Source organism: Bos grunniens, chromosome 2 (genome assembly GCF_055505025.1).
Source record: "Bos grunniens cultivar Pamir isolate PY7600 chromosome 2, Bosgru_T2T1.0, whole genome shotgun sequence".
Classification (NCBI taxonomy): Eukaryota; Metazoa; Chordata; class Mammalia; order Artiodactyla; family Bovidae; genus Bos; species Bos grunniens.
The window spans coordinates 4,699,656-4,721,113 of NC_141166.1; the positions used below are offsets into that span (position 1 = coordinate 4,699,656).

The following is a 21,458-nucleotide window of genomic DNA, read 5'->3' on the forward strand; positions in this document are numbered from 1 at the left end:
CTCCTGCATTGCAGGCTGATTCTTTACTCACGGAGCCATCGGGGAAGCCCACCCCCCACCCCAGGATGAACCCAAGCTGAAGTTCAAGTTCCCCACACATCTGGGGGCTGGCTTGCCATCAACCTTCTGGACAGGAGGGAACCAGGAAGAGGAGGTGGAGGGAAGGAGTGTGGAGGGCCAGGGAGGTGATTCTCTCAGGAAAGGAGCCCCACCATCTGGTTCTGCCCCCGGCTTTGCCCTGGGCTTTGAGACAGAACTCTGGGAGAAGGCGGCTGGGAATCCAGCCCTCTCTCCTGGCTCCTTATCTGCCTCCTGCTGTCAGTCAGCATGCTGCAGATATGCCGGGGGGCTGAGAGCTGTCTGGGCTGGAGCCACCTAATTAAATCAATACTCCTGGGCGGGCAGAGAGGGTGGGAGCACCTGAGGATCCTTGCTTGGGAACACAAGGAAGATGGAAAAGCACAGAGTTCCCTTCTCAGAGAAAAGACAGGGTCATCAGCAGTCACAGAACAGCCTTGCAAATAAACGGCAACAGGCTACCAGCCCACTGCGGCTTCCGCAGCCATCACCCAGAAGAAGACCCAAAAAGGACCTCAAGTTTGTATCCGCAACCTTTGGTTGGCTTCTCTTCCCGCTCCTTCCCCCACCCCTCGAAGGCAGGTGATTGCTTGGGAGGGTCTCAGGAACCTCAGAGAATCGGCACCTGCCCTGAAATGCGCTCGGCAGTCACTGGTGTTGGCGTGATCACAGTCATCTTTTTGTTGTTTCTGGCTGTGCTGGGTCTTCTTTGCTGCACACAGGCTTTCTCCAGCTGCAGCGAGGGCGGGGTTCCTCTTTGGTGCAGTTTGCAGGGGCTTCTCACTGCGGCGGCTTCTCTAGTGGTGGAGCACAAGCTGTCGAGCAGGTGGGCATCAGTAGCTGTGGCCCGTGGGCCTGGTTGTTCCCCAGCACGTGGGATCTTCCTGGCCCAGAGATCGAACCTGTGTCCCTGGTATTGGCAGGCAGATTCTTAACCCCTGGACCGCCAGGGAAGTTCCCAACCACGCTTTTACTTATTCAGTCAGCACTTAGGATGCCATGCAAAGCACCAAGAGACCAGGAGCGCGCTCTCCAAAGGGGATGATGCTTCTGCTGCTTGGTCCCTCAGTTGTGGCCGACTCTGCGGCCCTGTGGACTGTGGCCCCCAGGCTCCTCTGTCCACAGGATTTTCCAGGCAAGAATCCTGGAGTGGGTTGCCATTTCCTTCTCCTAAAGGGGAGGATAGACGTGAGTAACGTAATCTCATGGAGACAGGATGAATCCTGACAGACTGCTGGAAGGAGAGAAGCTATGCTCTGTGAGAAGCCCGGCACGGTGGACTGGCTTCCCTGCAAAGGGGGCCCTGAGTTGACACCTAAGGGCAGTGGGACGTGGCTGGTTTATTTTGGCTCACGGACTGAGCCTTCCAGGTAGAGTGTGGCAAGGACAAAGGTTTGAGAGCACACAGGTCACATCTGAGGGATGAAGTGGAAGCTGGGAGACCCACAACGTGAATCCAGCCAGGCCTTGTGTCTGCAGGCCTCATTTCCTCTACTGGGAGGTGAAAACAGAGGGCATAATCATGCCTTCTCTTCTGAGGGGTGGTCGAGCATCACTGTGGGAAGTGGTTGGGGGGAAATGGAGAGAATGAGGCTCTGCTTGCCTGTGGAGGCTGAAGGGGGATAACTGAGCCGGGCGGCATGGTGGCGCGGGGGGCCTCTCCCCACTTCCTGCCTTGCCACCTCTTGCAGGTCCTGAAGGCCGAGTAGCCCGCGAGATGCCGGGTCTGCTGAACCAGATCACAGGGGCGGCCCTGCCCCTCACCGCGTCCGACGTCACCTCCTTCGTCAGCGGCTACGCTCTGGGGCTCACCGCCTCCCTCACCTATGGAAACCTGGAAGCCCAGCCCTTCCAGGGTAAGGGTCCCGGCGGGGGCTTCCCCAGGGCCACGGGCATGCTTAATTCCCCGTCCTGACATGCATCAGCCAGCTGACATCAGACAAGTCACGTCACCTTTCTGAGCCTCGGTTTACCCACCTGCAAAGTAGGAATACCATTTCTGCCCAACAGGTCTTAAAGCTGGGGGCAAGTCATGTCAGGATTTGAAGCCAGCTTTGGGCTCTGCCCCAGCCCTGTCCCAGCCCTATTGATGTCCACAGATCATGCCCACTGGTCAGATAGTCAGTCCTCCACGTCCCCCAGGGAGTCTCACAGGAGGAGAGGTGTGTGGACTCACTGGAGGCCCGGAGCTCCCAGTGCTAAGCGTAGCTCTCGTCCCCGTGACCTTGGGGAAGCCGCAGTCCTCCTCGATGTCAGGATGCTCCTGTGTCTGTCTGGATGCCAGGGTTTGAGGGAAAAGCAGATGAGGTAATGCGTGAGGAAGGGCAGCGTGGAATGGAAAACAGTCTGCGAATGTGAATCATCAGTGTTCTGAAGTCAGGAGTGTGCACCGACGTTCCCCTGCAAGGGCTGTTTGTAAATTGTGCTCTAGTCTTTGCATGTAAGGAAGGGAGTTACCAGAAGCCTGGCCAGGAAGGTCCTGTATAAAGGATAGTTATGCTTCGCATCCCTTCTCATTCACAGTGATGGGGGCCTCCTAACTCCCAAACTTCACCTCTTGGGGCACCCACCCTCCAACCTGACCTGAGTGTCTGAAATCCTTTGAGTTCCCTAAAGAAACCTACAAGGGAAACTTTCCTCCCCACAGAAATCTTGCAGGCAGAACAAAGATCCTGTCCCTCTGTTTCAGGAAGCCTACAGAGGACAGCTTAATGTGAGACTGACGGGGAACCAAAGAGACTGTATTACTTGAACAGCTTTAAGACAGTCCTTTAGCTTTCCATGTGTAGAAAAACCAGTGCCCCCATTTTACAGATGAGGAGACTGAGGCTCAGAGGGATGGGAAACTGGGATTTATGGAGAGCTCGCCATGGTCCTGCCACTGTGCTGCCCCTGGGTTAGTGGGCTGATTAAATGAGATAGGACCTCGGTCCTCCGAGCGTGCTCCCCCAGCCATCGGCATCACCCAGGGCTGGTTAGAAACGCAGAATCTCGGCCTGCCCCAGAACTACTAAATCAGAATCTGCATTTTAACCAGACCTGCCCCCCTCCCCCAAGTGACTCGTGTTTTCTTAAAGTCTGAGAAGCGCTGCCCTGAGACATAAAAATGTAGGACGCACACTATGGGGGGTGGAGCTTAGTGAATGGTGGCTCTTTCTCCCATTTTCACAATGACCCTGAGTTTGACTCTATCATCCCCATTTTCAGACAGGGCTCTGAGGTTTCTAGATGCTGAATGTCACCAGACTGGGGCAGAGGGCAGGGCTCAGATTAGAATCCTAGTCCTCTTCCTCCAAAGACCAGCTCCTGGGCACCACAGGTGATAATCCACCACACAGGAGTGTCTTGTTAGACCCACACAACAGCTCACATAGAAATCCAGATTGCCGCTGTCTCTTGAAAAATCAGAAACCCTGGCCACACCAGTGGAGCCAGGAGGATGGGGGAATCTAAAACCTAGGAGGAAGGAGGAGGCAGATGCTCTGGGGAGAAGGTGGTCAGGACGTTTCTCAGAGGCTCAGGGTCCACATAGGCATGAGCGCCCCCTTCTCCCAAAGACTCAGCAGAGACCAGCCCCAGGCCAGGGCCACCGGGGGGCGAATCTTGGCACCTGCCCCGCGGTGAGTGCAGTTCCTCCCTGAAGCGGGTGGATGAGGCTGCCTGTTTTAGAGGTTCGGTCTCTTCATTCTCTTTTCTACTCCCTGGGGCCACGAGGGTGGGGCAGGTGGGCAGAGTGCTGGGTGGTCGTGGTGAGCTTGCAGCATGGCACAGAGTAAGAAATGGCTGGGACAGGGGAGCAGCGGTCCCTTTACTAACCCGCCGCTGACGCGGAGCCTGCCACTCTACGCATCCTATCCTGGGGGCAGCCAGCCCGAGTCCCCTCGGGAGCCCTCTAAGTGGCAGTGAGCGCCATGGTGTGCTCAAACGGCAGACCAGGGGCTCTAGTTCCATCTGGGGGGCGGGCACGCCGAGCGGCGCTGGGTCACCCCGTGACCCCGGGCCCTGCTCCGCCAGGTCTCTTCGTGTACCCCCTGGACGAGCACACCACAGTGATCGGCTTTGAGGCGGTCATTGGGGACCGTGTCGTGACGGTACAGATCAAGGACAAAGCCAAAATAGAGGGTGGCCACTTTGAGGCCACCGGCATTCGAGCTGCGACTGTCACAGGTAAGAGGGCTGGAGGGGCTGTGGCGGGACCTGGGCGAGGCTGAAGTCTTGTGCAGACCGAAAGGGGAGCAGTGGGATCAGGTAGAGAGAGCACTGTACTAAGAGTCGGGAATCCTGTGCGACCGTGGCCCAATAATTAACCTCTCTGAACTTCACCTTACTGTCTGTAAAACAGGCAATTGTTTCTCCTCTCACTTGGGAAGAGTGGTAAGGGTCAAAGGAGGCAACTGAAGGGTATTTAAGACATCTCTAAACACCAGAAAAGCATATTATCATTTAAGCTCAGAGGTTGTAGAATGAGTCATACCAGGATTTGACTTCCAGTCCTGTCGCTTGCAAGCTTAGATAAGAAATGAAGACTTGCTTTGTAAAATGTAACTAATAATCCATCGAAATCTCACAAAGAGCGTGCAGAACGCTCATCCCTGTCACTGGTGCAGAGTCAGTACTCACACAACGGCTGTGGGTTCCTGCTATGGACGATACTGAGGCTCAGAGCGGGAGTGCCCAGCCCAAGGCCACAGAGCATATTAGTGGCAGAGCCAAGGCTTGAGTCCAGACCAAGGATCATATGATATAAAAGATTCTCACCATTGGATCTGTGATGGAAATGAAGTTTGTTCACCTGATCATTGATGTTCAAGAATCTTTGAACACCCATGCTATGTAAGATGCAAAGTTGCCCCCCAAGAGTTTAGGATTTATCCCAGCCTGGAAGAACAGCTAGGGCATGCCAGGGAGTGACTACGATAGGAAGTTGAACGTGGCCATGCCAAAAACGGTCCAGATCATATCAGAGGGGGAAAAGAAGGGGCCACATTGGGACCAGGGAGGTTTTCGTGGAGGGGCTGGGTGGGTGGATAAGATGGGCTAAGAAATAATGAGGGATGGGCCTTTCTGATGAAAAGAAACAGCACAGATTCTGAGAGAGGTGAGACGCTCCAGTGTAAATCCTAGGGGGACATAGAGTCTGAGGATGGAGATGTGACCCTCCATCAGGGGTGAATGGGTCCCAGCCTCCCACTCCCGGCAGGGCACAGTGTAAAGTACACAGGCCTGGCGTCAGACCCACGTAGGTTCAGGTCCTGGTTCAAGAAATTAGTTATTTGTTGAATAACTTGAACTCATTGTGCCCCCACGCTAAGCCTCAGTTTTCCCATCAGCGCACAAGCTCCTCTAACCCAACACACAGCAAGCTTAGAGGGGATGAGAGAGAAGCAGCTCACGGCCCCTGACTCCAGGCCTGGCACGTAGGAACCATTCTGCAAACGTTCCATTATCCCTCCTTCCTGCCAACCAGGAAAGGTGGCTCTGGACGAGGATTTGGAGCGGATCCTCTTTGTGGTCAACCTGGGGACCATCGCCCCGATGGAGAATGTCTTCGTGTTCATCAGCACCTCCTCGGAGCTCCCGACGCTGCCCAGTGGGGCTGTGCGGGTCCAGCTGCCCGCTGTCTGCGCCCCGACCGTGCCCCAGTTCTGCACGGAGAGCACCGGCGCCCCCAGCCAGCAGGTCCATGGGTGAGGAGTCCCTGCCAGACAAGGCCAGGGTCATGGAGTGGGGGGTCAGGGTGTGGGGGAAGATAAAGGATAGGCGGTGATGCTAAGCTCTGTAGCTGCCACCTCTTGAAGACTGTCAAAGAATCTCCCTGAAATGGCTGATGTTAGTACTGATCAGAAGTGTTGGAGTTGGGATCAGAATATCCAGGCTTGATACTTTAATGCACCCAAGAGGCATTTTTGGAGCACCTACTATGTGCTAGTGGAGAAGGAAATGGCAACAACCCATTCCAGTATTCTTGCTTGGAGAGTCCCACGGACAGAGGAGACTGGCGGGCTACAGTCCATGGGGTCACAGAGCGTCAGACACGACTGACACGGCTTAGCACACACTGTGTCTAGTCACTGGGGTGGGTGTCAGGATCACAGAGGGAACAAACGCACACGGTTCCGGAACTTTCCGGAACTTGGTGGAAGAGATCATTATCCAACCAGTAACACGGCTAAGGTGAACTGTTTGTGAACTTGCATGCATAATTAATTATGTGAAAGTGCAATGGAAGAGACGTTCATTGGCTAAGAATATAAAAGAGGGACCCAACCCCTGGGAGGTCCAGGGGCCAGGTCAGTCTTCTCTGAGGAGTGATATTTCAGCTGAGGGCTGAGCCAGGAGGCAGACAGATAAGGCACAGGGAGAAACGTTCCTATAGGTGGGAACGGCAGGGGCAAAGGCCCTGAGGCAGCAAGGACGGGGCCCCAGAGGACCGGAAGCACAGGTGACATGAGATGAGGCTGCAGACATACAGGACACCCTGCGGCCCTGGCCAACTCTGGATTGCTCCCCAGAGCAATAAGGAGCCATTAACAAGGGTTTTCAACAGGGTCGGGTAGGACATTGCAGCACAGTTTCTCTGTACTCTCCCCAGGGGTAGGGAGGAGGGCAAAGGGGTCACAGCCTGAGGCACCTGCAGCTGAGATCAGGGATCCTCCTATTTCCCCACCGTGGACCCAGGGGACCAGCGTCTCCTCCACAGGGAGAGAGGAAGCCCGGTTTAAGAAGCCTGCTGCCTACGGGAGGTACCTTTTGATGCATCTTATCATTTGGTCTCCCCTGGTGGCTCAGCAGTAAAGAACCCGCCTGCCAATGCAGGAGACACGGGTTCAATCCTTGGGTCAGAAGATCCCCTGGAGAAGGAAATGGCAACCCACTCCAGTATTCTTGCCTGGGAAATCCCATGGACAGAGGAGCCTGGTGGGTTACAGTCCCTGGGGTCGCAAAGAATCAGACATGATTTAGTGACTAAACAACAAACTCCTTAACTCCCCCTCCCCTACTCTCGTTCTGAATCTTTGAGTCAAGTTGAAATACGGGAAGATATAAACACTGTCCATATCCAGGAGCTTCATACACATACTCTGTAGGGCTCTGGGGACAGCTGGAGGCACGTGCCCACTGGATCACAGAGGGCCATGTCAATAGTCTCCTGGACACTGCAGGTTAAAGGGATGATCTGTGACTAGGCTGGGAAAGGGGAGAAGGAGAAGGGGATGACAGAGGATGAGATGGTTGGATGGCATCACTGACTCAATGGACATGAGTTTGGGTAAGCTCCAAGAGTTAGTGATGGACAGGGAGGCCTGGCGTGCTACAGTCCATGGGGTTGCAAAGAGTCGGATACGACGGAGTGACTGAACTGAACTGATGGCCAGGCTGGCGAGGAGGGGGTTACTGCAACCTCCCATAAGGGGCCAGCCTGGAGGGCACTCCTCAGTCATTCCACAGATTAAACACTTACTGTGGGCCAGGACCAAGCACACACATGGGCCGGGCACTGTTTTGGGTGCTGGGAATACAGCAGTAAACCAGAGCGGCAAGGTCCCTGCCTTTAAGGAGCTAGCGTGCTAATGAAGGCGGCAGACAATAAAGAAACAGGCTCATAGATATGTCAAACATTAGGTGATGAGGTCTATGGAGATAAACACTACTGAGGCTGGAGAGGGACAGGATGCGGCAGGTGCTCATTAGAAGAGACGAGGCTTAGGCACCATCTGAGACTCGGACCATAATGAAAGCTGAGCTGCCGGGGTCCAGCCCCGGCTGATCCAGGGTATTCAAAGCGGGGATGGCGTCGGCGAGGATCAGGATACAATAGCTTCAATTAGACATTAATTAGAGATGTAAAGAGTAATAGAATGAGGATAGCTCAGTAGGAAAATTCAGTGGAGAAAAGAGGCTGAGTAGCTTGGTTTACGCGGGAGACCAATAAAACTTGAAGACAAGAAGTTTGCACCACTTACGGAGGCCACAGGCGTCCTTCCGTTCTCCCAAAGAAGAGGAGACACTGAGGCCTCCCCGGTCGGATCTTAGAAGCCCAGGCATAATTAGTAAGCATGGTGGGTTCCACACTCCAGATGGAGACTCAGCCAGAGTGAGAGAGAGAGCGACATGGGGAGACCAGTATTTCGAGAAACTGATCCCAATTCTTTATTTTCCATGGTCTACTTTTATACACTGAGATGTTATGCAAAAGTCACACGGGGTCAGCAGTCCTGACTTTTATCAAAGTCAGGTGCTTCATACAAATGTATACAGAGGTCTTAGGGTTGTTACATCATCTTCTGGCCAGGGGGGACTGCTGACAATTTATGACCCTCTCCTTGTGACAGCGGTTAGTCAACCAGGACACTTATTTCTCCAGGGGTGATTATTCTCAAAACAGACGCCACGCAAATAAAGTTACATTCCTATAGGGTGAGGGTGTAGTGGGTTTTAGTTAAGGAAAGAATTTACTTAGCCTAAGGTCTAACATGATTAATATCAAAGGTTAATACTTATTTCTTCTATATATTCATTAATGTGTGTAAGGGCAGGGGATATGGAGACTTAGCAACAAACATTGGCTCAACAAATGAAAAACCCTTCACCAATACAATTTCTAATCAGCCCATTATACTTATACTAATAGTTTTCTAACTTTTCTAAGGAACCTGTTTTTAGAAGGTTTAAAGCATCTCATGCCTCTCATGGTTGGGAGGCTGTGAGCAATCACATGTGGCCGGACAAGCCTGTCAGGCAGGCCAGAGAACCTTCAGAGGAGTTTGTAGGTTAAAACACTCTTGTCACGCCCAGGAGTTTTTATTAACTGGAGCTCTAGGTTAACTCCTTCTCTGAAAGAGGTGGTGGGGGACAGCCACTCATAAAGTCAGAGGTGTAGGTGAGAGCACAAAGTAGTAAAGTAGGCAGGCTCTGGTTATGAGGGTAGATGCTCGAGGATTTCCAGGGGGACTCCTGAGGCTCGATCCCGCCTTTGCGTATGTCGAGCCTCCTTCCTCATGACCTTTGCCACGGGCGGAGTACTTCACTCTGGCCCCCAACACTGAGCGCCAAAGAACTGATGCTTGTGAGCTGTGGTGTTAAAGACTCCTGAGAGTCCCTTGGACTGCAAGGAGATCCAACCAGTCCATTCTAAAGATCAGTCCTGGGTGTTCTCTGGAGGGAATGATGCTAAAGCTGAAACTCCAGTACTTTGGCCACCTCATGCGAAGAGTTGACTCATTGAAAAGACTGATGCTGGGAAAGATGGAGGGCAGGAGGAGAAGGGGGCGACTGAAGATGACATGGTTGGATGGCATCACTGATTTGATGGACATGAGTTTGAGTAAGCTCCAGGAGTTAGTGATGGACAGGGAGGCCTGGCGTGCTGCAGTCCATGGGGTCACAAAGAGTCGGACACAACTGAGCAACTGAGCTGAACTGAGGCAACATCTGAGGCCTGATCTGAATGAAGGGAGCAAGCCATGGAAATCATCTGGAGGAAGAACATCCTGAGCCGGGAGTAGAGCAGGCAGGAAGTGCAAAGGCCCTGAGGCAGTGCCAGGCTTGGTGTGTTTGAAGAGCAGCAGGAAGGCTCGTATGAACATAGCAAACGGGAGAGGAGTGCTGGAGTCAGATCATGGAGGGCCTCGAAATCTAGAGTGAGGACACTTGCTGGCACAACAGAGAAGCTGCTGGCACCATCCAGGGTCAGGCCAGGGAGCACCAGCTCGTGTGTCAGCTGTGTAAACGCTGCCATCGTGCATTTGTAAATGCAAAACACTTGGTAAATGCAAGCCTGGTACATTTGAGAGGCAGGACTAGCAGAGCTGGGGACATTCAGACCTCGGTGGATCAAGGAACAAGAGGCTTGGGAGTACACAGCTCCCCTGAGGTGGCCCTGATAAATTTTTGATTCCTGCCCATTCCAGCAGGAAAGAGTTAACAGAGGCACCCTTGGGACTGCAGGGGATGCAGACACCTGCCTGCATCAAATTCCGATGAAAAAGTGGCTTAGATAGAGTGACATGAGAAAAAGTAAGAAAAACAGACCATTCCAAATGTTAGTGAGGGTGAGGAGGGAAACTCTGGCTCACTGCCGGTGGAAGTGAACACTGGCCCAGACACCTTGCAGTGCAGTCTGGTGGAATTTGATGTGTGCCCTTTGACCCAGGGATCCCAGAGAAATCCTTTCATACGTTCAAAAAGGGAACACGGATAAGGGTCTAAATGGGGGTGGCCTGTGGACGCCAGGAGGTGGAGGCAGGAAGAAACCAGGACAATGTCACAGGCCCTCAAGTCGGACCATTGTTGCTGTTATTTAGTCGCTAAGTCACATCCGACTTTTTGCGACCCCGTGAACTGTAGCCTGCCAGACTCCTGTGTCCATGGGATTTCCCAGGCAAGAATACTAGAGTGGGTTGCCGTTTCCTCCTCCAGGGGATCTTCCCCACCCAGGGATCAAACCGAGTCTCCTGAATCGGCAAATTCTTTACCGATGAGCCATCATGGAAACAAGCTGAATCACAGCAGCAGCAAAGACTTTGGTTTTCAGACCTTTAAAACGCAGCATTGGGTGAAAAAAAAGGGAAGCTGCTGAATGAGATTCCTAACACAGTGCCATCTTTTCAACCAAATGTCATGGTGTCTTTTACAACGCTCTGTGCATATTCAGAACAAAAGCCTCAGAGGGCAAGGCTGTGGAGGGGAGGGAAATAGAGCGGGATGAGAGCCCAGGTGGGGACAACAGACAGAGGGCCAGAGACGATTGAGCAGCAGATGACTCTGCTAAGCACTCACGAGAGACAGCTGTGTTGTCATGATCCCTATTCAACGAGAAAACCGAGACTCAGAGGAGGAGTGGCTCAGGCAGGGGTCCCCAGCTCGCAGAGACAGAGCAGGGATTCCAGATGTGATGTGATGCTATGTAAACTGTCCCACGGCTGAGTCCGAGAGACCCAGGTGAGGATGTATGCTCTGCCCAGTGCGAGTGTGGGAACTGAGGCCAGTGCTCCCATCTTGCTGAGTCTCCTCCCCCCTCCCCTCCTCCCGGCCCCTTTCCCAGCAGAGACAAGCACTGCTTTGGCAGCCTGGACTCCTGGAACAGACTGTGCCTGTCGACTCTCCTGGACACCGACGTGTCCAACCCCATGGAATACGAGTTCAACTTCCAGCTGGAGATTCGTGGGCCCTGCCTGCTCGCAGGTGAGCGGAGCTGCCTAGACCCTGATGGGGCTGGAACGAAGATTCCAGGTCCCGGGGTGGGGAGAGGAAGGGAAGGAGGGAAAGCTGGCCGGCCCAGGTGGATGACAGCCTGCAGCCAACCTGCTGCCCAACAGGACTCTTTCCCAAGGACAGATTTCAAGACTGTCCACTCCCCTCCCCGCCATGGCTTCCCTGGGGAAATGTCCACATGGGCCTAGCAGTCCAAAGTCCGAGGTCGGAGGTCCAAGGTCCTCTCCGGGAGGCCACAGCCACAGAGATGCTTCTCGGGTCCTCCCCTGGGGTGGAAGTGGGGGTCCTCTCAGTGGGGTAACTTTCCAAATCCAGCCACCTAGATCCCACCCTAGAGCTTCTGATGATGACACTGGTCTGGGGGCGAGAGCCCTGGACACCAGAAACATTGAAAAGCTCCCAGGTGATTCTAACTGGGAGCCAGAGTCAAGCACCACTGTTCTGATGGTTCCCCTCCCCCTCCCAGTCAAGGTTTTAAAAGAATGTGGTTTCGGTCCATGAGTAAGTTCTCCCAGAGCAAGCCGACATTCAACATGAGAGGCGTTTATGGAGTGCCCTCCGATGGAGCGTGAAGCTCCTTTTGTCTCTGTGGCCTGAGAGGAAGCCACCCCTTTAACCCCCACTGGGTCCCAGGGTCAGGGCAGGAGAGGTTATCCGACCCTGTCTAGCTAAGCTCCCATTTTACAGATGGGAAGACTGAGAAGGGCTGTCCACAGTTTTGCACCCCGGCAGGCCAGGAGCCCCTGATGCGGCTGGAGTGGCAGTCACCTCCGGCCTGGGTCTCCGGGTCCCCCCACCAAGGCCCTCTCTCTCTGGGGACCCCTGAACCTATCCCATCTTTCTGCGCCACTCAGGGGTAGAGAGTCCCACCCATGAGATCCGAGCCGATGCCGCCCCTTCCGCAAGCTCGGCCGAGAGCATCATCGTCACCCTGGCCAACAGGCACACCTTCGACCGGCCCGTGGAGATCCTCATCCACCCCAGCGGTACTGTGCACCAGTGGGGGCCCCCGGGGCTGCTGGTGGGAGGGAGGAGGTGCTGATCCCAGGGCACACAGACCGCCCCTTGCCCACCCCGTAGCCAGGGAGAGGGTAGGCTATGTGGCAGAGGAGAGGAGACCAACTACTGGCTTCCGTGTAAATGTGGCTCTGATTAGCAGAGTTGAGTGTCTCCTGCCCCATTTCAGCTCCTGAGGCCCCACTGTCTCATCCACCCATTGGTGCACTTTGCTCTCAGGCCAGCTGAACACCTAAGCTTGCTTGGTGAGACCCCAACAGTTCTTTACCCCCAGGGAGCAACTCTTTTATCTCTTTAAGAATTGTTAGAATGTCAAGATGCAAAAAGATTGGAGCCCAGGATCACTCCCATTTTACAGATGGGTAAAGTCGAGTCATGCACTCTCCTGACTCCCAGCTAAGGAGTCTTCATGGCCCCACATGCCTCAAGCGGCCAGGGTTCCCATCCCCCTCTTCCAACTGGGAGTCCCCCCACAGCGAAGATCCACCCCTCAACCAAGGTCCCCTATGTTGCCTTAACGCTCGGACAGTGCTGTCTCATCTCTACAGAGCCCCACCTGCCACATGTCCTGATGGAGAAAGGGGACATGACCCTGGGGGAGTTTGACCAGCACCTGAAGGGAAGAGCAGATTTCATCAAAGGGATGAAGAAGGACAGCAGTGCAGAGCGAAAGGTGAGGGTGGCTGAGCAGCGTCAGCGGTGGCAGAACTGGGGTGGCTCTGGGCACGGGGTCTGCGCCGGGCCAGGGAGAAGCCTGAGCCTCAGGGCAGGGGTGGGGGTGACTCGCCTGAGGTCACACAGCAAGCTGACAATCCCACCTCCTGCCAGGTCACCTGCTCCCAGTGCCATCCAGGTGCCTGAAAGCATGTAAGTCGCTCAGTCGTGTTCAACCCTTTGCGACCCCTTGGATTGTACAGTCCATGGGATTCTCCAAGCCAGAATACTGGAATGGGTAGCCTTTCCCTTCCCCAGGGGATCTTCCCAACCCAAGGGTGGAACCCAGGTCTCCCTCATGGCAGGTGGATTCTTTACCAGCTGAGCCACCAGGGAAGCCCAAGAATACTGGAGTGGGTAGCCTATCCCTTCTCCAGAGGATCTTCCTGACCCAGGAATTGAACCAGGGTCTCCTGCATTGCAGGCGGATTCTTTACCGATGAGCTATCAGGGAAGCCCTTCAAGGTGCCTAAGCTAGAAAAATTTTAGGCTGGTGGCAGAAACGACCTTGGTCTTCTTCAGGATAGTCTTCCCCCAAAAGGCACCAACGGCCCTACGGCTGGGTGCCCTCCAGGCTCCGTCTCTACTTCTGGGTCTCCCTTTACCCACCTGCTGAATGGGTCTCTTGATTTGCCTTCCTTTGGGGTCATTGCTTGCTATTAGGTAAAGAATAAAGGCAGAGCCGGGGAAGCCAGAGAAACCCTCTCCCTCAGCCCGCCCCTCCCCCATGAAGTTCAAGGATAAGGGGGTCCTCAGCAGGGGCTGGGGGTGGGGAAGGGGGGGTAAGAGGATGCTGAGCCTCAGCCACAAGCCACCCCCACAGTCTCCCTCCTGCTGGTGTCACCGCACACCGCCCTGGGTCCTGAGTGCCAAGGTAGGCTCAAGAATCAGGGCACACTGCTTTCTATCATCTCCCTTTTTAGGTGAGAAAACTGCAGCTTAGCACCCACAATAACTGGTGAGCTGGGAAAAGGGAGTTGGCTTTCGTGACACTGAGGCTAAGGACATCACCCTGCTCATGTGGGGTGGTTGTGCTGAATTTAAGGGCCTCTCTGGCCCCTGCTGGTCTGACGGACAGAGGACGGTGGAGAGGAACAGACAGGAATGCGGAGAAAACCTACAGCTGATATCCTTCCCTTTGGTAGAGATCCCACCCGAAGGCCCCTACTTGGAGGGAGGTAGGGGATGGCGCAGGGAAGGTACAGATGGCTCAGTGCCCACCCCCACCTTGGAGACCCTGCTGGAAACATCTGCCCTCCCAGAGGTGCCCCCAGATGAGTCAGTTGGGAGAAGAGGCTGGAGCCAGGTTCTCAGAGTAGGGGTGGCATTGCCGGGGTGCCACTGGGCTCCGAGAACTGCAGCATGCAGGCAGGGGGGATCAGCAGTGAGCCTCCCTGCCTGCCTGCCTGCCAAGCCTTAAATCAATTAGCTCTGGGACCACCGGAGCAAATGAGAATTAATTTGCCACCTTGGGTTGGTTATGCAAATACCCTGTATTCTCATGAGCTTCAGGGATGACAGCCATCAACCCGCAGCTGCTAAGAAGTGATGAGTTTATTGTAATTGGATAATGGCAGCTCAAGGAGACATCAGAGAATCCTGAGCCCGAGGCCCCCACCCCAACCCTCCGAGAGGCGAAAATCAGGCTCCTGTCACTGACGTGGCCATTGCTGCCTCGGGCTCTGTCGTCTAGAGAGCTCTGTTGGGCAGTAGCTTTTGGCTAAGGACCTCGCTGTGGGAGGGAGGACCTGATCCCTCACCAGGGAGGGAGGTGAGCACCCAGAAGCATCAGCCAGGGAGAGCTGGGTGGGCTGAGCTGTCAAAAACTGTGATTTAACAAAGTAGGGGCAAATGACACAGAGGGAGACACAGATGGAGATGCAGAGAGAAGCAGAGACGAAAGAGAGACAGACTGAAAAATTTTTTTAAAAGATGTACACAGGTCAGTTGCAGACAGAAAAACCCACGAGATTCATCTTCTCATTTATTCATTCAGCAAACAGTAAGTGCCCTGTTAGGCATCAGGCTCTGTTCTAGGCACTGGGAGGACTGAAAATGTCACATCCTTTCCTCCTGGCGCTTACATTCTAGCCCAGGGAAACAGACAAGAAGCAAACATACGAGCAAGATCAGTTACGCAAGGACCAGGGTCTGTGAAAGACCTGAAACAGAGTGACAGGATGAGTGATGAGGCCTGGGTGCTGAAGCCAAGTGTTGGAGGAAGCTTATCTCAAAACGAGACCTGGTGGGTTGTGAAACCCTGGGAGGAGGTACAAAGAACTGGAGGCAGAACAATGGTGATGTGCTTGGAAGACAGAAATGTGCCCCCTGTGGCCTGAAATATGGGGCGAACACGAGGTGGACAGGCAGGCAGGGGTCAATCCATAAGGGGCTTCATGAGCCCTGGTGCGGGAATGAGAGGACGCTGTTGCTTAAGCATGAGAGTAACAGGAATGATCACACTGCCTGCTCTGTATGGAACAGATCACAGGGAGAGAAAAGGAAAGAGGCCAGGAAGGGGCTACTGCACAGGTCCAGGCAAAGGTCCTGAAAAAAGAAAGTGACGTGAAAGTATTAGTCCCTCAGTCATGTCTGACTCTATGCAACTCCATGGACTGCAGCCCACCAGGCTCCTCTCTCCATGGGATTTTCCAGGCAAGAATACTGGAGTGGGTTACCATTCCCTTCTCCAGGGAATCTTCCCAACTCAGGAATCAGACCCAAGTCTCCTGCATTGCAGGTGGATTCTTTACCATCTGAGCCACCAGGGAAGCCCAAGTTGGGTATTTACAGTGGGGACAGGGAAGAGGACACGTTCAGAAGGTATTTGAGCTACAGAACTGGTGGTTCTCTATTGAGGGAGTAGATACACAGAATGAGGAAGAGGGAGGGGTCAAGGACGACTCCTGGATCTTTGCTTTAACCCGATGGGCAGGTGATGATGTCATCTATTGAACTGAGGAAGGGACCCAGACAGACTGAGAAATAGACAAAGAAAGACGTGTACACACAGAGACAGTCAGAGACAGAGAAAGATTGGGTGGTGAGGGAGGGTGGCGGTGAGGATGGAGAAAATGAGATTTGGTGCAGAGATGACTGCAAGAGTCAAAGACAGTTCAGTAGCAGCACGACAAGGCCAGCTAAGAGGATCCATGAAAAGATACAGAATTGTGGTGGTATCCTTCCTTTAATGTTTCCTGAGCCCATCTTTATACCAAGCTTTATGTGGAGCCCTGGAGATGCAAGAGACTCAAGCATGGTCTGCCTTCAAGTAGCCCCCAAATTAGAGGGGAGACAGAGAGATGAGCAAAAAACTCACAGTGTGAGAAATGCCTGGGTCCCTGCGGCAAATAGCAAGAGCAGCGATGGTTGCTGTTCAGCAACAATTACTCTGCTGAGCGGTGCCCTACAAGTGTTGCATTTAGGCCATACAACTCAGTGAAGTATGTACTCTTGTCCTCATTTCATGGGCAATTAAGTTCATGTAAGATGGGGGCAGGATTTCCAAAGAGGTAAAACTTGAAGCGTGAGTAGGAAGTTTATCAGAGGGAGAGAATCGGTAAACCAGAGAAGCCAAGGTGAGCCCGAGAGTGGCTTATCCCTGGATGTGAAAGGGAAAGAAACGGCTACTCAGCTGAGGGCCTGCACGCGTGTCAGGGCCTTCCCATCTGCAGGCCAGCCCAGTTCATCCTCAGAACCACCCTGAGAAATTGACTTTATCTGTCCCATTTTCCAAAGAAGCAACAGACCCTGAGGAGGGACTGACCCAACATCACACGACTGGACAGTGATAGCTGAGATTCAAACCCGGGTCTTCCCGCCTCCAAAGTCCCTGTTGCTATTGCAACCTGTGAACATCTAGCAGAAGAGCCAGGTAGGGTCAACCTGGAAGTCTTATACGCAGAGGATGAGTGGGATTCTGATTAAACTTGGAGAGTGATGGGGGCCACCAGGGTGAGCCCCCAGCTCTGGGCCCCTTGAATGCTCAAGTGAGAGTTTTCCTTTCTCCTCCAGACAGAAATCATCCGGAAACGCCTTCACAAGGACATCCCCCACCATTCTGTCATCATGCTCAATTTCTGCCCCGACCTCCAATCAGTCCAGCCGAACCTAAGGAAGACCCGTGGGGAGTTTATCTTCCTTGTCGACAGGAGTGGCAGTATGAATGGGACCAACATCCAATGTGTCAAGGTACATTTATGAGGACCCCACCTCCAGGATCTAGGGTTCCAGGGTAACCAGCTTCTCAGCACTTTCTCCTTCCACACCTGAGCCACTTCCTTAAGTGACTATCTCTGGCTAAGAGACATGATGAGCAATTTCTTTTGTATCAGTTTAGACAGAGATCTCTCTGCTCAGTGATATGAGCGGAGGTTAACTGCTGTCCATTTTCAAGGAATGAAGTCATCAGCAACTCCCCTTGGAATTCGCCACAGCTCTGTTGTGTGCCTGCTCTGGCTAAAACGCCTCACTAAGTACTCAGTGGAGAGGGATGTAGAGCAGAGAGGAAGGAAATTAGCATTGGCTGAGGACCTGCTATGAGTCAGGCTCTGTGCAGCCACTTAGTGCACAGCTTGGTGTTTAATCCGGACAGTAATCCTGTGAGGCTGGTCCAGTTGTCCCCGTTTTCCAAATGGGAAAACCCATCCTGAGGGTTTCAGTAATGTACCCAAGGTCATGGTCTAAAATTAAACCCCTGTCTGTCTGTTTCTACCACGTGACATCAGAGATTCATTAGATATGGCCCCTGCCATCAAGGAATGTGTCAAATCCAGTGAAATGATTTGATTCATCTTTTCTCTTTTTTTTCAAATGCCTAATATGTGCAAAGCCCCGATGCTTGGAAATCCAGAAGGAGTGAAAGTGTTAATTGCTCTGTCATGTCCAGGCAACCTCACAGACTGTAGCTCACCAGGCTCCTCTGTCTATGGAATTCTCCAGGCAAGAATACCAGAGTGGGTAGCCATTCCCTTCTCCAGGGGATCTTCCTGACCCAGGGATGGAACCCAGGTCTCCTGCACTGCAGGAAGATTCTTTACTGTCTGGAAAGAGGGCAGGTTGTAAACACAGTTCTGCCCTCAAGGAGCTCACAGTGGGGAACTCCCTGGCGGTCCAGTGGTCAGGACTTCATGCTTTCAGTGCCGAGGATTTGGGTTTCAATCCCTGGTTGGAGAACAAAGACCCTACACAGCATGTGGCGTGGCCAAACCAAACGAAAAACCCAGAAGCTCACAGTCCAGTGAGGTGCACAGCCCTGCTAACCCAGCGCTCCTGGGAGTGTGGTCTTGATGCTTTGGGAGTTCCGAAGGAGAGCAGGTGAAAGAAGAATAACCCCCCACACACACATCCAGAAGCAGCCCGGCTCCTTCAGAAGATCATTCACCTCAATTATGGCATTACCCAACTCTTCTGTGTGTTTTCAGTTGTGCAGATATCTGCCTCCTTCTCTGGAATTATTCCCTTATTGAGGGGAAAGAGCAGATCTTCCTCGTCTCTCTCTCCCCATAGGGTCTAGCTCTGTGTTTGTGCATAAAGAGCCCTTGGTCACTGTTTACTGAACTGGGTAAAGGATTACAGTTCAAGAGAGCAAGGGGTGAGTGACCAAGGAGAGGGCTCTGCTGTTGCCTGAAAGTTTATCCCTCCCCCTAGCTTGTCCTTGGAGCAACCTCTTGTTTCCAGGGCAACAGAACCAGCAGGGAGGGATGGGGTTAAGTGGGATCCATGATGGCAGCTGTCTCCTCGGCCTTGCCATGACTGGGTTTGCTCTTGAAGTATGACAGAGCAGTCATACATCAGATCCAAGTTCCTGTATGAGGCCTCTTGACACTCAGGTGCAGGACTACCCCTGCCCACCATCAAAGGCAAGCAGCAAGGTGGGGAGCTGTCCACAGTGCTAGAGTGCTGAAGCACACGGCAGGCCTGTGTGGCCATGTATATTCCATTCCACAGCTGTACCAATTTGTAAGACATCTCTTCAGTTACTCTAGAGTATCACGGGATCACATACCTAAAACATCGCTTAGAGAGCATTTAATCCCCTTTCCCCACCATTTTCCAAGTAAAGAAATTGAGTTCGCAGAAGGCTAAGTGTTCTTCCCAACATCACAGAGCTGGTTCAAGAACCTAAGCCTTCTGGATCTTGACTTGGTGCTCATTTTCCTTACCTTGCTGGCAGGGGATTATACAGACTCTTCCACTAAGAAAACCTCTCTTCTCTGATTATTATTCTTGCTTCATAGCTCTGTGGGAAAAGCAATGCCTGGGTTGCAGGGTCACTTCTGCCACAGACTTGCTATGTGGTTTTGGACAAGTTGATTCTCAACTCTGGGCTTTATTTATTCTCGATGAGAAGGGAGGATTCATTCAGGAGGGCAAGCATATGTCACACATCATTCCATTCCCCTCTCCCAAGTCCAGACAGACATCAATAATTGACCATGATGTCTAATGGTTTATGATGTCCATCTTCTTTGTGAATTATACCTTCTATCATTAAAGAATATTAATCTCTGTTTCATTTAAAAATAAAAATATAATTGACCATGACATTTTTTTCAATGCTGAGCCTGGTCTCAATCTGTATATCCTTCTTAGCTTGGTGTTCCAGGCAGTTACTACCAGTTCGATGGAGTTTATTGATGAGTGGAAATCCAGTTCCTGAATTAAAGACCTATTGTCAGAATCCCCTGACAATAGCTTTCTCTAGCTCTGATTTGTGTCTCAGTCCCTTTCCCCTTGGAGTCGCTCATGCTTTCTTTTCCAGTTCAGCTCAGGGAGCTCAAGGTCATCCTTTCACAAATGGCTTTGTGTTGGCACAACCCATTCTGCTAAATGTGCCCCTGTTAGAAAAAGTCACAGAAATTACTCAAGCCACATGTCCCTTTCCCCATTGACAATGAGGCCATTTTGGGGTTGCTGAAGTCTTTAGGTGGCCCATTAGGTTGAAGTTTTAGGAAAAGCTAGGCTTCGGGATATAAGGGAGAATAGAAATCTAAACAGTCACGCCAAAAGGCAAAGTTCAGCCAATTTAATTTCCTGCAGCTGGTCTCCTTCTTCAGCTACCAATTGCTGCCAAAAACATGGCTTTAAAAATTGTAATAGGTGTGAGCAGAGACAGTCTATATGGATCAGCAGAATCTCCTGCTAGCAGCAATACACATTAGCAGCCAATGAAAAAATAAACAGATATTGACTTCTTTTGCAGAAAAACAAAATGTATTGACACAAGTAATAAAAGGAGAGGGACAGAACAGTGATGTTAATATTTACAAAGTGGGGTGGGAGAGGGGCTGCAGGGCTGTGGAGCCTGAAAGACCATATGGTGTGAAAGTTGCCAGGATCTACTTGCAACTGTTTGCTTCTAGATTTTGGAGTATAACAGTTTGTTTCTGTGAAGCTATGCCGAGATCCCTGGGATGCCATCAATAAACTCTGTGAGGGTGGGGAAAAGCCCCTCATTCCCGAGTTCTGTGCCAAGGCAAAACCAACATGACTGAAGATCTCAGTGCTGTGCTTTGAAAGCCTCAGCCCTGTTCTTAGGTTTTATGACCCAGTGCAATTCCTCAGTTTCCTTATCTGTAAAATAGAGGTATTTTTTATTAATATGTATTTGATAGGGTAAGTAATAATAACCATTTACTGAATATTCTACTGTGTGGCATGCTGAAGTTCAGAAAAATAACATAACTAACCCAAGGTCAGGTTAGTAAAGGTGAGATTGAAACCCAGATATGTTTAACTTCCAAGTGTATCTTCTTAACCACTATGCTGTAATATATATTATAGAGATGAAAAGAGATAATGTAAAGTGCTTAGCACATAGTGATTGCTTGACATTGATCATTGCATTATATCCTCCTCATCATCAGTACCATCATTTTCCCACTTGCCATCACCACCTTCTCTCTGCGTCATTATTTTTAGAATATACCTTGATGAAGGTCTCCTGGTGTTGCCTAGTCAAATAGGGTCAGACCCTTTAATGTTCACAGGCTTGGAGTCAGAGTGACACATTTGAGTCCTGGCTCCACTAATTTACAATCCAGATGCTCGCAAACAAGTCACTCCACCTCTCTGTGCCTCAGTTTTCTCTTGAATAAAATGAGGATGATGTTGTGCCTGCCTCAGAGCATTATTGTGAAGATTATGTGAGATAATGCATGTAAAGTACATTCTGGGCATTCAACAGATGAGCTAAAGAGACTCTCCCTAAGAAATGTATCCCTAGCTCATGACAGTGGTGGGGGGCGGTTTCTGATGAGGCCCTGGATGACAGCCAGACAGAAGCCTGTTCCATGGCCAGCGAGACCAGGCCATGTGTCTCCCTTAGATGTCAATTTTGTTTTGGCGGAAAGGAATGCATACTTCCGGCTCTCCTTACCGCCCAGGGTCAGTAGGAGGTGAAATGGAACTGGCAAACTATAATAGAATGGCTT

The 21,458-nt window shown here is 52.0% G+C and overlaps 1 protein-coding gene across 1 annotated transcript in view; it reads left to right on the top strand.

Moving 5' to 3' along the window:
- The first annotated feature begins 1,754 nt into the window (after positions 1-1,754).
- Positions 1,755-21,458, top strand: part of VWA5B1 (von Willebrand factor A domain containing 5B1) — a 52,458-nt gene continuing 32,754 nt past the window's right edge. Inside the window, exons 1-7 of the mRNA XM_086326083.1 lie at positions 1,755-1,934; positions 4,093-4,245; positions 5,546-5,765; positions 11,123-11,262; positions 12,147-12,278; positions 12,858-12,982; positions 17,038-17,214. Of these exons, the coding sequence (XP_086182209.1) occupies positions 1,796-1,934; positions 4,093-4,245; positions 5,546-5,765; positions 11,123-11,262; positions 12,147-12,278; positions 12,858-12,982; positions 17,038-17,214 (1,086 nt within the window). The 5' untranslated portion in view covers positions 1,755-1,795. The remainder of the gene's footprint in view (positions 1,935-4,092; positions 4,246-5,545; positions 5,766-11,122; positions 11,263-12,146; positions 12,279-12,857; positions 12,983-17,037; positions 17,215-21,458) is intronic.